Source organism: Odocoileus virginianus, chromosome 17 (genome assembly GCF_023699985.2).
Source record: "Odocoileus virginianus isolate 20LAN1187 ecotype Illinois chromosome 17, Ovbor_1.2, whole genome shotgun sequence".
Classification (NCBI taxonomy): Eukaryota; Metazoa; Chordata; class Mammalia; order Artiodactyla; family Cervidae; genus Odocoileus; species Odocoileus virginianus.
The window spans coordinates 32,601,643-32,617,054 of NC_069690.1; the positions used below are offsets into that span (position 1 = coordinate 32,601,643).

General features: G+C 60.5%; 1 protein-coding gene across 1 annotated transcript in view; it reads left to right on the forward strand.

Moving 5' to 3' along the window:
- The window catches only part of FAM83G (family with sequence similarity 83 member G), a 29,000-nt gene extending 19,947 nt beyond the window's left edge, over nucleotides 1–9,053 (forward strand). The window contains exons 4-6 of the mRNA XM_020914160.2: nucleotides 547–671; nucleotides 1,285–2,530; nucleotides 8,068–9,053. Of these exons, the coding sequence (XP_020769819.2) occupies nucleotides 547–671; nucleotides 1,285–2,530; nucleotides 8,068–8,475 (1,779 nt within the window). The 3' untranslated portion in view covers nucleotides 8,476–9,053. The remainder of the gene's footprint in view (nucleotides 1–546; nucleotides 672–1,284; nucleotides 2,531–8,067) is intronic.
- The last annotated feature ends 6,359 nt before the right edge of the window (nucleotides 9,054–15,412 follow it).

The window sequence follows — 15,412 nt, forward strand, 5'->3', positions numbered from 1 at the left end:
CTCTTGGGACCTCTCTGACCAGCTCCTGAGCTGACCATGCTGGCCCAGCAAGGGGGGATATGGCCATTTCCTGAACCGCCCTGGGAACCAGGCAGGGAGTTGGCTCTGCGGGAAGAGGGTGAGGTTGCCAGGATCCCTGCTTGCAGGGCTCAGGGAACGGGGACATCGTGGTGACGGGGAGATGGGGGTGGGGTGGGGGGGTGGGCACGGTGGTCACCCATGCTGGGAAGGCCACAGATCTGTCCAAGTGCAGGACCCAGGTCCCTCAGGGCAGCCCCGTACCCCACTGCACAGCCCCCAGCCATCTGCTGGACCTTCCTGAAACATGTCCACCTCCCCCTCCTGCTGGAGACCTGCAGTAGCATTCCCCAGGCTGGACCTGCCTCCCCTACCCACCTTGGCCAGGACCCACACATGCACCACCCCTTTCTCTAGGCCCTCCCTCTGTCTTATCCCTCCTGTCCACGCTCGCCTGGATCCCTCCCCAGGCCCAGGTAGGGTGCTCAGTGCTGGGTCATGTAATTCCGTCTCCTATCTCCAACCCAGAATCTCAGGGTGCGGAGCAGTGGAGGAACCGAGTTCTTCACGCGGTCGGCCACCAAGTTCAAGGGCGCCTTGGCCCAGAAGTTCATGTTCGTGGACGGCGACCGGGCCATCTGTGGCTCCTACAGGTGACTCTGGCTTTCTGGGGGGTGGGGGAGAGGCGGCTCCAGTTCCCAGCTGATTTCTGCCCTTAATCCTGCCTATGACACCCCGGTTATTCTGGTTCACTGGTCCCCAAACTGCTGAGGTGTGAGTGGTGCTGGGCCCGCCTGCATGCCACCTGCCCATCTCAGAAGCAGGCAGAGTGACGCTTTTCTCCACCAGACTGTTGCTCCAGCCTCAAGGTGTCAGCAGCCCGGAGGTGGAGTGTGGGCAGGGCTCACAGGGCGGTCACTCTAAGAGCCGCTCAAGGGTGGGGGCGGGATGAGGCTGGCGGGGCCCAGCTCGACTGGGTTCATCAAGCAGGGGTAGGGGGCTGGGTGGGCAAGCAGATACTGATGGTGGCACAAGTCACTGTGCTGGACGCCACACCCTGTCCAGGCCGCACCCCCAGGAAGGGCTTGGTGCATGGGGCTGCCTGAGGCCCTGCGCCAGGCCTGACCCTGGGGCTCCAGCCCGCCCCTGCCTCTGCTCCCTTCTCCCAAAAGCCTCCTGTGGCTGCAGTCTGATGGACACTGGCCTCTGGGTGCACTGGGGCGAGGGAGACCCCACACCTGACCAGGCCGCCGTCCTGTGTTGCAGCTTCACGTGGTCGGCCGCCAGGACAGATCGGAACGTGATCTCTGTGCTGTCGGGCCAGGTGGTGGAGATGTTCGACCGGCAGTTCCAGGAGCTGTACCTCATGTCACACAGCGTCAGCCTCAAGGACATCCCCATGGAGAAGGAGCCTGAGCCTGAGCCCATTGTGCTGCCCCCCTCGGTCCCGCTGGTGCCGTCGGGCACCATGGCCAAGAAGCTCGTCAACCCCAAGTACGCACTGGTCAAGGCCAAGAGCGCCGACGAGATCGCCAAGTCATCGTCCGAGAAGCAGGACACTACGAAGCCTGCGGGGGTGCAGGGCGCGGCCCTTGCTGAGCGCCCGGGAGACCTCCCCGAGCCTCCCCTGCCCGTGCACCCAGGGCTGCTCAACCTGGAGCGGGCCAACATGTTCGACTACCTGCCCACATGGGTGGAGCCCGACCCCGAGCCTGGCAGTGACATCCTGGGATACATTAACATTATCGACCCCAACATCTGGAACCCCCAGCCTAGTCAGATGAACCGTATCAAGATCCGAGACACGTCCCAGGCAGGGACTCAGCTGTGGAGGCAGAGCCAGGACCCTGGCCCCACCCTCCAGTCCAGCGCCTCACCAGACAGCATCCCTGCCGAGAACAGCCTCCCCCAGGGGGACGCCCAGCCACGGCCGCCTGTGCCCAAGCCCCGGACGGTCCCAGTGGCAGACGTGCTTGCCCAGGAGGGCGGTGATGCTGACTGGGCCCTGGAGACTCCAGAGCAGGAATCACCCCACAACGGGACGGACCACGGGCTGCCCAGGACGGCAGGCCCAGGCCACGCCGCGCTTCAGCGGCAACTATCTGTGACCCCGGATGACCCCAATGGTGGGGGGCAGGTGGTCCCCAACGGGCTGGACGGGGAGGAGGAGGAAGACGACGATGACTACGTGACCCTTAGTGACCAGGACAGCCTCTCAGGCAGCTCTGACCATGGCCCTGGCCCCCGGCGGGCCTCACTGGCCTCCTCCTCCGTGTCAGACGAGTATTTCGAGGTGACGGATCGCTCGGCCTGTCTCCGGAGGCGCCACTCGGAGCAGGTGGCCAACGGGCCGGCCCAGCCCCCCCGCCGACAGCTGAGTGCCCCCCACATGACCCGTGGAACCTTCGGCGGAGCCCTTAGTGGCTCCTCATGGGCCCAGGGTCAGGAGAGAGAAGAGGCGGGCACCCAGAGGAGAATGCAGGCTGCACGCCCTGTGGACCAGGAGGCACAGGTGGGTCGGGGTCCTGGGAGCCCCAGCCCCAGGACTAAGCACCCACAGGTGCCACCTGCTGGGCATCCCTGGTGCTGATGGCTTTCTGTGTTATGGGGAAATCTCATGGTGGGGGGGTGGTAGCAACCAGGCAGGGCTTACATGCTGCAGGTCACTACCCAGTGTCCCATAGAAGCAGCCTGAGCCAGGGAACAGGAGCCAGAAGAAGACACATGTAGCAGGCCCAGAGGTGACAAGTGTGCAGGGTCACACGGGTGGTCTGCTCCCGAGTTTGTGATGAGGGGATGGCGGTGCACAGAGGTATTCCTTCACACTGTGAGGTCACACAGCAGTAGGTGGCCTTTGCCCGGACCTCATATCCAGCTATCTCCATGTGGATCCCTTTGACTGTGGCCCGGGGACCATGTCCCTCCCTGCACCCCCAGGCCAGGAAACAGCTTGCCTGTCCTTGGCCCCTCCTGGCACCCTCCACATCCTGCAACCCCGGCCCCGGAGCGTGTCCTACCTGGGAACAGCACGCGGCTGATCATGCCCGGCATGACGATCAGACCCATGGGCAACATCTTGAGATAGCTGGCCAGGATGGAGCCCCCCTTGGCGTGGTTCAGGTCCCGGGCGGACAGTGACCGCTGCACGATGACCTGGGGGCAGGGGAAGGGGTGAGTCCCAGCTGCCCCGGATTCCTCCTCCGCGGGGCTCAGGGAGTGTGTGAGATAGAAGCTGACCTGTCAGCCCTGGATGCGCCCTCCCCGACCCCCAACAGCACCCCTGCTGGTTGTCTGAGCATCTGGGGCCCAGGTTCTCTCCAGGACTCAATCTTCCCATCTGTCAAACAGAGGAGTGTTGGTCCTGCCCAGGCTGTCACCCCGGCAGTTGTGAGGGCTGGAGAAAACCATGGAGAGATGTCAGGGACCAACCCCCACCACCCTCTCGCCACCTCCTGCACTGTCACGAGAGGCCGGCAAGCTAATGCACGTGTCAGGAGTAGACACTGGTTCCAGCTGTGTCTTGTGTCCCAGGCAGAGGTCTGGAGCTTTAGGACCTGGGTTTGGGGAAGCTCGCATGTCAGTTTTGGAAGGAGCTAGAAGCTGCAATATGAGGGTAATTCTTCATGCAGCCGCAGGCGACGCCTATCTGGGCCTCAATTTCCAGATCTGCAGAATGGGAGGGGGGGAGTCGGAACTGATGGCACCTGAGATCCTCTCAGTTCTGACACCACGACTCTACTTTTAAGAACATGGGGCTTTAAACAGCTTTACCGAGATATGATTCACACACAGTTCAGCCACGTAAAGCATACGACTCCATGGTTTCTAGTATGTTCCCAGTTGTGCAGTCTAAACTTTTAAATGCAAGTATTTTTCAGTTGCTGTTCTGCAGTTTAAACCACTTCCTGCAGTTCAGAAGTAGAAATTCTTTGTGATTTTCACTTATTTCCCAAACACGCGAGTTTGACAAGTAGCTCCTAGCAGTTCCCTCTGACATGGCTGTTGGTGAAGCAATTAATTACAGGGTCCCAGTCAGGGTGAGCTCTAAAATAGATGTTTTCTTGCTAAATCAGGCAGGGACAGAGCAATTTTCAAAGCTTGAAGGGTGCAGTCAATGGAATCTACTAGAACATTCCTTGGGTTCACTTGGTGACTCCACCCTCCCTGGCTCATCCTCCAGCACCTTTTCATCAACTGAAGAAAATTACCTACGTTTACATCAAAGCAAAGGGGCAGGAAGGACACACATGGGAAATAGAGGCTTGCAGACTGTTTTTTTTGTTTTTTTTTTATCTTTGGCTGTGCTGGGTCTTCGTTGCTATGCTTGGGTTTTCTCTAGTTGCAGCGAGACGGGGGCTACTCCTGTTGTGGAGCACAGGCTCTAGGTGCATGGGCCTCAGGCACAAGCTTAGTTGCTCCACAGCATGTGGGATCTTCCTGGACCAGGGATTAAACCTGTGTCTCCTGTGTTGGCAGGTGGATTCCTAACCACTGGCCAGCAGGGAAGCCCCTATAGCCTGTTCTTCACCAAGGACCTCAGGTGCTTCCTTGATGCAATCTTTCTCCATCTTTCCCCGGGTTCTTGCTTGGGTGAAGGTATTAAGTACCTAGTAGTTAGGCGCCTACTGGTCCTTACTTGATCTAACGTCTGCTGCTTGGGGACAGTTAACATACTGGGGAGCAAGTGCAGAATCACAGGGTTGTGCATAGGTGTGGACACAGCCTTTGTTTTAGGGTAAACCTTTGCTTTGACAAAAGTGGATTTTCTAAAGGCTAGAAATGGCAAGTGTTCATCCTTGAGGCCTTTAGGTGCCCATTTGGGTTTGGCACCTTAAGAGAAACTGTCATGAGCCTCTTCAGAGGTCCCTCTAAGTGTCTCAGAAAGTGCCCTCAAGATTGTAAACTTGCTCGATAAAGGAGGTCTGGATCAGAGATGGTGATTCTTGAAAATTTTGGCTTCGGTGCAATTTTCTTCTTATAGTCACCTCAAGATAAAAGCAAAAGCATGTCCTTGGAGGCATACTCACACATACTAACTGTGGAAGCCCATCCCATGCAGACTGAACAGCACATGGATGGTGGCTGGGCTGCATACAGAAATAGAACTTTGGGACTTCCCTGGTGGTTCAGTGGTTAGCGCTGGCTTCAGTCCCTGGCTGGGGAACTAAGATCCCACAAGCCTTGTGGCTCAACCAATAGAAAAAAAATATAGTACTCTGATCCACGACCCGTGGCAACCTGCCTGGGAAACCTCTGCCCTGATCTCTCTCAGAGCCAGGCAGGAAGGCAGATAGCTGTTTCCAGCACCCGCCCAGGAAGCTGCATGGTGACTTTGTAACGATCAGCCCCAGGTGACCAGGACCTAATTAATAACTGGCAGCTTCTCTAACTGTTGTCTCCAACTCGTCCCCCGACCCTGACCATTCTCACGGGCGCCCAGTTTGAGTCCCTGCTTCCTGTGTCCCCAGGCTGGTGGCCTCCTGTCAGTTCCCCCACCCCCACCCCCAGCCTCCCCTCTGTGCCTCTGCAGAGGTTCCCCCTCCTCTGCTTGCCTTTGAGCTTCTGCCAAATGTGAGGGACGGGAGCCACCTCCCCTGCTGCAGTTCAGAATAAACTGCCTTTGCTTTTCTTAAAACATGGCCGGTGCCAGGCTGGCAGCGCAGGGGCTGCAGGGCAGGCTGGTTCCACCTCCTCTCCACCAGCTCTAACTTGGGACAGTCCACTCCTCACTTTGGGCCTCCGTTTCCCTGTCTGCAGTGAGGGGTGAGCTGTGGTTCTCTGTAGACCCTCCCCTCGATGTCCTGTGATTACAAGAGCTGGGGCTGCACTCCTTGAAGGAGCCTTTCCCTGAATCCCTACTGTCTTCTGTGACTCCACTCCATATGCTCTCGGTGGCCAGGCCTGGGGCAGGAGCAGGACAGTCGTGGTTGCCCCACTCCGCAGTTGGAGAAGTGGTGCCCCCGCAGGCCAGGCCAGGACCACCGCCCCGGCCCCAGCAGCGTCAGCACTGTTGCCACACGGGCCCTGCCTGAGGCCGCTCCCTCCTCCCGCTCAGCCATGGGACCTCCCGGGAAGTGCTGTGTCCTCGTCTGCAAGGTGGGATGTGACCCCCGACCCTCAGGATTGCTGCACAGCCTGGATGAGGCTGCGTGTGGACTGCCAAGCTCAGGTCTGGCTGACTGGCGGCAAGTCATGGAGTGTGGGCGTCCATCAGGGTCATCGCAGGGTCACCCGTGGCCCTGTGCCGGCCTAGGAGCGTTTAGACGCTCGGCTGCGAGAAGGGGACGAGAGGAACTCGTGGGAACGGGGGTGACAGGAGGTGACGGGGGCTGTGCACTCAACACGACACCCAGTCTGCAGCAGATCCTGAGGGTTGTGGTCGCTGCGGACAGACCCAGCTGCTGCCCGAGAGGGATGGTCCGTCTGAAACTGCAGCTGCGACAGGAGACCCAAGTGTGCTCCAGCACCGCCGGAGCGGGCAGGCCTGGGGTCCTTCCTGTCTGTGCGCCTCTCCGCTGTGCAGATGAGCAGCTGCAGCGGGAGGGTATGGCAGCCCCCAGACAGGAGCCCTGTGCCTGGCCGGCCCCCACCTCCTGTTTCATTGGTTTTGTTGGGTTCTGTGCGTCGCCTACATGCTGTGGCTGAGCTGGGAGACACTGAAATGTCTGAAGAAGGTGAAAAGCACTCATGGCCCCAGCACACAGAGCTGCTACGTGGCGCTGATCACACCATGGGGCTGCCTGGATCAGGGGCTGAGTAGGACCCAGTGGACTGGTACCTGCGTGGTGGGGGATCTGGTCCGAGGCCCAGCGGTTCCTCGGGTAGACCTAGCCTGGGCAGGAGGGGGACAGGGAGGTCGGGCTGAGGCCAGACATGGCCCCAAGCTCCTGACACTCTGGACCCCCATGGGGTCAGCAGTGCCTCTGCCTTCCCATGTGACCTTATCCATGAAGGAGGCCAATCCAACCTGACCTCCAGGCCAGGCTGTGTGCTGACTCACTCGGCCTTCATGGGAAAATCTCTTGAATGCTGTCCAGCCCTGGACACTGGGCCATGCCAGGCCCATGCTAAGTGGGGAGGGAATGAAAGGTGCCTGGTGAGGAAGGGGCTCCGACTGGTCCACAGGGCTGCCAGGCACCCGCTGCCCACCCTCCACTGCTGGCCTTTCATCCAGACCCTCAGTCACCTGGGCTAGGCCTCAGATCTCCCAGGTGCTGGGCAGACGCCTGCAGTGGGTACAGCCTACAGGGACTCTTGAGCATATCACCATGTCACATGTTACCATGTCACTTATCACAGGTGGGGAAACTGGCCCAGGACCCTTCCCACCTGGATTGTGTCCCGCAGTCACAACCCAGATAGGGTCTCCTGGCGAGCACATGGAACACCTACACTTGGGAGATGCAGAGTGCCCCTTACTGGCTGGCACCCACCCTGGCCTCAGCGTCCCGTCCTGTGGATGGGACTGCCGGGCCCGCCTCACAGGAAGTCTGTCCCCATTCGCTCTACCGTGACTGGCTGGGTTGACTCTCGGCCAAGCAGCCTCAGTCCGAGGGTGGGGTCCTCAGGCCGAGGGTCCAGAATCAAGGATGGTGGTCAGGCCAGTGCCCCTGAGGGCCCCTGCCACCCAAGTGCTGCCTGGAGGTACCCACGGCCTTCAGGCAGGCAAGACATTATCTGCTTCTGCCCAGGGAGGGAGCATGGCCCCCTGAGGCCACCTGGTGCCTGCTTGGAAGGAGGACCCCGCCCCCAGGCACCAGAGACCTGGCCCAGGTGGAGGCCCATCTGCCCCCTTACAGACGGGGGGGTGGGGGTGGGCAGGGCCTCGGGGAGGAGCAGGCACTGGCCTTGATGTGACCACGAGGGCAGGATCACTCCAGTAGTACCTGTGGGAAAACAGGAAGGAAGGAAACGTGTCCAGGACGCCCAGCTGGTGGGGGCAGGGCCAGGGAGTAAAGCCAGGCATGCTCGCTGCAGGCCAGAGCCCTCACGAAGGGATGGAGCTGCCTCCAGCGCCCGGGTCTCACCTCTCCACTCTCTCTCCACCAGTGCCAGCGGTTTCACCACTATGGAAGCCCTGCCTCGGGCACCAGAGAGAAAGATGGCTTCCCGCGACCATTGAGGACCCTGGGACCCCCACGGTTCCGCCCCACTGCCGACGGCCCTGAGAGCTCCAGCAGGAAAGCAGGCCCAGCTGTGGCAAGCCCCCAGCACTGGCAGGCCAAGAGCGGCCCAGGGCCCCGCCTGCTGCCGGGTCCTGCGAGCCCAAGGCCGGTCCGAAATGCCAGTGCCCTGGCCAACAGCAGGGCCACCGAGGAACACCCCAGCCCCTTTGGAATCCCTTACTCCAAACTGTCCCAGTCGAAGCACCTGAAGGCCAGGACGGGTGGCAGCCAGTGGGCCCCATCTGACTCTAAAAGGCGGGCCCACGCCCCCCGGGACCGCAAGGACCCCTAGCACCCCGTGCCCGGGCCACACTGTCCATGGCCTCTGCCCAGCCTGGGCTCGCCGTGCAGTGGTTCCTGGGCCACCCGCACCTCCACAGGGACCCTGGAAGGCAGGAATGGGGGAGGGCGGCACCGTGAACCCTCACCTGGTCCGTGCACCAGTACCAGGCGGCCATGATGGTCAGGCCGAAGGTCATCCCAGTCCACGGGAGGTCCCCAGTGTAGGGGTCTCGGAACATGTGCATGGCATCTGCCCGGGGCACGTGGCAGGTGGTATTGGAGATGGTCCTGGATGGGACGGCCCGGGCGTAGGCCTCTGCCAGCTGCTCGTACCCGCCAATCTGCTCGAAAGCTGCAGGGGTGAGTGGGATGGTGATGGTCAGCGGCCGGTGGCCGTGACTCCTGGCCCCACTGCCCTCATCTCACGAGTAACTCCCTGGTATAGGAGACTCAAACTTTTTTGCATTCACCTTTCCCAGTGTCTGGAAAGGTATGGAGATAGAGGGTTTTTCAAAAAAAGTGAATTCAAAAGACTATTTTATTTGTATTTAAAATAATAATATTAAAGAAACATTTTGCACATGGGCACACCATGTCCTGCAGCCTCTAGATGCCCGTCAGCCAGGAGGGGGCCCCCGCCAGGCTCAGTGTCGACTCAAGGAGGCAGCTGCGTCTTTTCCTTGGCACTCAAGGACTTTCCCCAGTAGTTGGAAGGGGTAATGTCCTGACCCAGGGGCTTCCAGAGGATGAGACTTTGGTGGAGCTGAGAGTGGCTGGGGGGCAGGGAAGGTGTGGCTCTGAGACGGGAAATGGTCCCGAAAGGGCAGGGGAGCCACCAAGGCCACACTGACAGCCAGCTGGCCCGAGCTGAGATGACATTCACTGCTCACTGTTCTTTGTCTGCTCTGGGGTCTGGGCCAAAAGTGAAAGTCCCTCAGTTGTGCCCAACTCTTTACAGTCCATGGAATTCTCCAGGCCAGAATACTGGAGTGGGTAGCCTTTCCCTTCTCCAGGAGATCTTCCCAACCCAGGGATTGAACCCAGGTCTCCTGCATTGCAGGCAGATTCTTTACCAGCTGAGGCACCAGGGAAGCCTGTGGCTGTTGCTTTGTCTGTGATCACTGCCCCACCACCCCTAACCAGACTGGGCCTGGCTGCCCAGGTGCCTTTCCTGTAGTGGGCTCCGGAGACACAGGCCCCTGGTCTGTGAGGAGACAGGTGCACAGCCCAGGCAGCCCCAGGTCCTGCTTCCCACCCCCTCCACACAGCCCCCAGCATCATTCCCATCTGGAGCCCAGGCCAGGCTGAGGTGAGCGCTCAGAACAAAGGTACAGACACAAAACAAGGGTCCTAGGGTCTGAGTCTGGAAGAGACTGTAAAGGCCTCTGTTTGCCCTCTATGGGCTCCTCCTGGCTCTGCTTGCATGCTTCCCAGGTTGGGGAGCTCACTACCTCTGGGACAGCCCCCAAGCTTACCCCTGTTCCCAGACCAGGAGATGCTGGTCTGAATCCCTTCTTCCCACCCTGCCTTTGTCCTGCCTGCCACAGCACTTCGTGGGGTCTTGTACAAGGTTTCAAACAGTGGGGGCAGATGTCCAGGCAGGTGCGTGGTCTCCTAGCGGTGTCTGCACACCACCCACAGCCCCACCTCCCATAACTGAGCCCGGGTGGACATGGATGGCCCTGCTTCCTGCGTCAGCTCTGCAGCCAAACCCCAGCCGGCTTGAGCTGGTGACAGAAGTGCCACAGGGCAGCTGGGATGAGAGGGGAACAGGCTTCTGCCACTCAGGGGAGGCTGGCAGGGGGCTGAGGGCCTCACAGCCTGACCTTGTGGGGACACCCACCCCCAGTGCCGACATGGGGGACCTGCTACTGGATAGGCCCATGGCCCTCACCTTTGATCGTCAGGATCACGGCCCCCACCACCATGACAAGTGTCTGCAGGGCGTCTGTGTAGATGACAGCAGTCAGGCCCCCTGCAAGTGAAGACGACAGAGCTGGAGGGGCCTGGCCTCAACGGGAGAGGAATGGGGAGGCAACCGAGCTCTGGAAGGGATAGATGTCCCACACCCGTGCCCCTTGCCCTTGCATAGGTGTACACAGCAACCAGGCTGGCTGAGCAGCTGCAGAGGCCCATGTGCCTGGCTCAAACCGGCCAGGTCCCAGGCTATGGGAGGAGGTGCCCTGAACCCCCACCGGCTAGCCTCCCGGTTTCCTGCGTGTCCCCGGGCGCTGCACCTGCTATGGTGTAAAGGGCCGTGATGGCGAGCATGATGATGGTGGACAGATAGAAGTTCCAGCCCAGGCAGATGTGCACGAACAGGGCCCCCGCGTACAGGTCGATCTGGAGACAGGAAAGAAGCATGTGTGGAGGCCCGAGGTGACCCCAGGACCCGGAGCTCCACGCACCCGCCCAGTGGCCTTGGTGCCTCGTTGACGAGGAAGGGGAGACCACCCCACCCACCAGGGGCTGTCCTGAGCAGTGGGGGCATCCTGGCTGAAGACAACGGTGGGCAGGGGATGTTGCTGATGTTAATAAAGTCCTAAGCAGCCCCTACCCACCAGGGAGCAGCTTGCTGTTCATTTTGGTTCCTGCCTGGGGATGGAGAAGGAGAGTCCTGGAGGGCTTCCTGGGGGAGAAGTGGGTCTCAGAGAACAGGACCCTGTGTCTTGGTCTCCAGACCCACGTCTTTCTGTGTAAAATGGGTCCCTGTGCTCTGTTCCTTGTTAGGCAGGGCCCCCGAGAAGAGACCAGACTTATGCCGGGCCAGGCTGGGGGAACAGAGGAGCTCTCTTGCTTATTGAACCCTCCCTCCCCATGGGGTTGAAACTGAAATCAGGACCATGTCTCAGGCTGGAGCTTGTTCCCAGGGGCTGAACTGGACTCAGTCCTGCCGTCCCAGACTCTGGGGAGCACAGGACAGTCAGGGCTCTGGGGCGAGCCTGAGAATATCAGTGCTGGAATGGGCTTTACAGACCACACACACACCTTCACTGCGCAATGGGTGCCCAGAGAAGGAGGGAGGACCCTGTTCTGTAGGACCTAGGGCTAGGCCAGGGGCCCCACCTCCCAAGTGTCCAAACCTGCTTCATGTCAGGAAGATACCCCAAAACACAGCCTGTGGGGCCAAGAGGTTCCTGAGAAGGCTGGGCAAAGCCACAGGTCAGCTGCCACATGGGGGACAGTCTGCATGAGGCCAGAGCACCGGTCCAGCTAGGGGTCCAGCAGCCCTGCTGAACCCAGGCTCTCAGACCCCTACTTCCCCAGGCTCCTCCCCTCCCCTCCCCTGGAGTATAGACCAGCCAGTGTGAGGACGCTGACAAGCTGCTCTCAGAACAGTAGCCCTGCACTCTGCCCCCACCCCTGGAAGCGAGTCAGTGCATGTAGTGTGTCCAGCCCAAGCTGAGAGGCCCACAGCTGTTGAATAAAAGAACAGGAAGGTCTGTCCCGCTCCATCAGACCAGGAACAGGGAGGTGAAGGGACCTCCCCACGGTCAGGCCCTGACAAGTATCAGAGATGGGAGTGGCCAGGCAATGGGAGAAAGGGGGTGGGTTCTAGAAAGCAGAGGAGACATAGGTTCGATCCCTGGTCTGGGAAGATCCCACAGGTCTCAGGGCAACTAAGCTCATGCGCCACCACTACTGAAGCCTGTGTGCCTAGAGCCTGTGCTCCACAACAAGAGAAGCCACTGCAGTGAGAAGCCCGTGTCCTGCAACTAGAGAAAATCTGCACAGCAACCAAGACCCAGAACAGCCAAAAAAAAAAAAAAAGAAAAAAAAGACCCCTCCCCAGACCCTAGTCGCCTTGGAAGGGAGCCCTGGTCTGTGTGCCCAGCCTTCAGGCTCTGGCCACACTGCCCTTTAAGCCCAAGTGACTCTGGTCACACCAGACTGGCTGCTGTTCCACACCCAGCACTTTGCTGCCTCCAGGCCTCAGCTCACCCAGGTCCTTCTGTCCGGGAACGTCCCCATCTCTGCATCACTCAGGACTCAGCCTGCCCCCAATGCCCTGCTTCCCAAACCGCTCTGCAGCCCAGGGACTTCCTTCTGAGAGCAATGGTTGGGTGGTGGGGACAGCACGGGCATGGGTGTGGAGGTGGGACTCGGGGACCCTGCGTGGTCTCTGTAAAGGCTCCTGGTGCTGCTGGAGGCCAGGTAAGTGTGTGGTCAGCTGCAGGCTCCAGGTTGTTCCCCAGCCCCATTGGACCCCTCCTTCTGCTGAACTCTGCCCTGGGGGCCCAGGCGAGCTGCAGCTGGGTAGGAGCTAAAAGCCCTGGGTCTGTGACCCTGGTGAGCAGGTCACCTTACCTCCTGAGCCCAGGGACCCTGTCTGTAAAGTGGGGGGTGGGTGTGGAGCACCACGGCACTGTGCGCAGCCCCCACCAGCCCCCTGGCCTCTGCAGACTCGGAGCAGGGGAAGCCAGTGTGGGGCAGGTGGGACCCCTGAGGGAGCCACTCCACTCCACAGAGGGGCATACAGGCGCAGAGGTTTGAAGCAACTGGCCTCGAGCCCCTGAATGACCCAGGGCATCAGAACGCGTTTCTCTATTGTCCAGAGGTTAAGTGACCTGCCCGGAGCACACAGTGATGGAGCTTGGCTACCCTCCAGCATTTAGGACCCCTGGGGTCATTTGGCGGTTCTCTCTGCAGACTAGTGTCCCTGCCTGGGGGCTGGCAGCAGGCGGGCCCTATGGTCTCTGAGCAGGCTGGAGCTGGGGTGACTCCTGGGCATGTGGGGACACAGGGCATTCCAGGGGCTCTGCCCAGTGAGGTCAGGGCCTCAGGGGCCCTGCTGGGCTCCAGAGCTGCAAATGACTTCAGCCCAAAGCCTTGTCAGGGGAACCCAGTCCCTCCAAGGCCTGGCCTGGCAATCAGCATTCCCCCTGCTTCCCTCCCACTTCATTCATGCAGTCCCAGCCTCAGTGCAGAAGCCCCAGCCTTGACATCAGTGGGGTTCCCTCCCATTTTATAGGTGGGTAAACTGAGTCACCTGGGGCTTCCCTGGTGGCACTAGTGGTAAAGAATCTGCCGGCCAATGCAGAACATGATGATTTGATGCCTGGGTCTGGAAAATCCCTTGGAGAAAGCAATGGCAACCCACTCCAGTATTCTTGCCTCCCATGGACAAGAGGAGACTCTTGTCATGGAGAATCCCATGGACAGAGGAGACTGGTGAGCTACAGTCCATGGAGTCACAGACAGTCAGACACAACCGAGCAACTGAATGACAACAACTGAGTCACCTCATCACAAAGTGGGGCAGTGATCAGCCCGCTGGGCCCTAACCATGGTCTCTGCCTGATTCACCGTGACCACTCCCTAGCTCTCCATTGTCTTGTCTGTAAACAGGGCTGTGCACAAAGTGTCCTCTAAGGACTCCCCGCACTTACTCCCCCACCGTTTTGGACACCCTGCCCAGGCTCTGAGTGTGAGATGTGAACTCTGCCTCAGGGCCACCAACAGGACAAATGGGCTGAGAGGTTGGCCTTGGCAGACCCCACCCTGGCCCCTCGCCTCTCGCCCCTGTCCCCTCAAGTCCATCCTCTGGTAGGGGAGGGTGGCAGCACTAACACAAGCCTGACCGTGTCACCCCTGCTCAAAGCCCCTGGGCCGCTTGGGCACTCAGATCCCTTACTCACCTCTCACCAGCCCTCTGGCCTGGGGTGGGAGTGACCCCTGAGAGCAACACACAGCAACTGTCTGGCTATGTGACTGCTGGTCAGTCCCAGGTCCACCGCTCCCTGTCAGCCCCCACCGGCTCCTCCTCTGGTCCTGAGGTGTCTGACCCCTGGGGTCTGAGCCCCCCCGCCCTGACCATGCCCAAAGCATCCCACCCGCCCCCTGCCCTTGGCGTTTGCCCTCCCCATCAGCATCCCTTTCTCCACTAGACCCCGCCTCTGTGCCGCCCAGCAGGAATGCCACCTTCTCTTCTGAGGGCCATCCCCTGTGCTACATCTGCACCCCCCACGGTGCTGAGTTCCTGCTTCCAGAGGGGTAGGGGACTCAGGAGGGGGAGGAGAGGGAGGAGTCAAGTGGGAGCCGTCCTGGAGGGCACAGCAGCCGCTCCAGAAGAAAGCCCCGGGGGAGTTCCTCTTGGGAGAGAAGGCAGGGCCTGCTTGCTAACCACCCTCTCTCTGAAACCCACCCCCACCCAGCAGGGGCCTGGCAGCCCAGGTGGAGGCCTGGCCGAGGCTCCCAGGGCTCCTGGGGTCGTGGAGGAGGAAGCCCTGGACACCCCTGCAGAAGCTGCCAGGCAGGAGGGAGGAACCAGGCTCGGTCTGTGCAGGGACCGCTGTCCACTTCTGAGCCTTGCCAGAGCTGGAGCGGTTGGATGGCCTCCAGGGACAGGCTGGTGATGGGGACTCAGGAGGGAGAACACGGGCCTGGAGTGGCCATGGAGGCCCCACGGGCTTGGGACCAGCTCCCCACATCCTGGCCTCAGTCTCCTTCCCTGTGAGACCCAGGGTGTGGACAGGATATGCCCAGGCCAGGCCCCCCAGGGAAAGGAGGTGCTGGGGGGTCAGCCTGGTAGTGGAGCTGACAGTGACTTGCCACCTTGGGCCAGAGACGGCGGGCTCTGGGTTCCCCCTAGTGGGCACTCTTGGCTTGCCAGAACCAGGACCCAGAGTCCAGAGAAGAACCCAGGGGCAAAGCAGGAGTCACAGGGCTGCATTCTTCCCTCTCCTGGGGCCCTGGGGCAGCTGTGTGATCCTGGGCAAGTCAGTGTGCCTCTCTGGGCCTTGGTCTCCCCTGCTGTCAGACAAGGCAGAAGCGGATCAGGGGCTGTCAGGTCTCTTTGAGGGCCCCAGAGCAGGGATGTTCCGGCTAAGCTGGCCAGAAGCTGGTGGGGGAGGGGGTGGCTCACCGATATCTTGGTGAAGACGGACAGCAGCAGTGACAGGACAGACAGGTACACACGAATCCGCTGGCCCCCGTAGCGCTTCTGC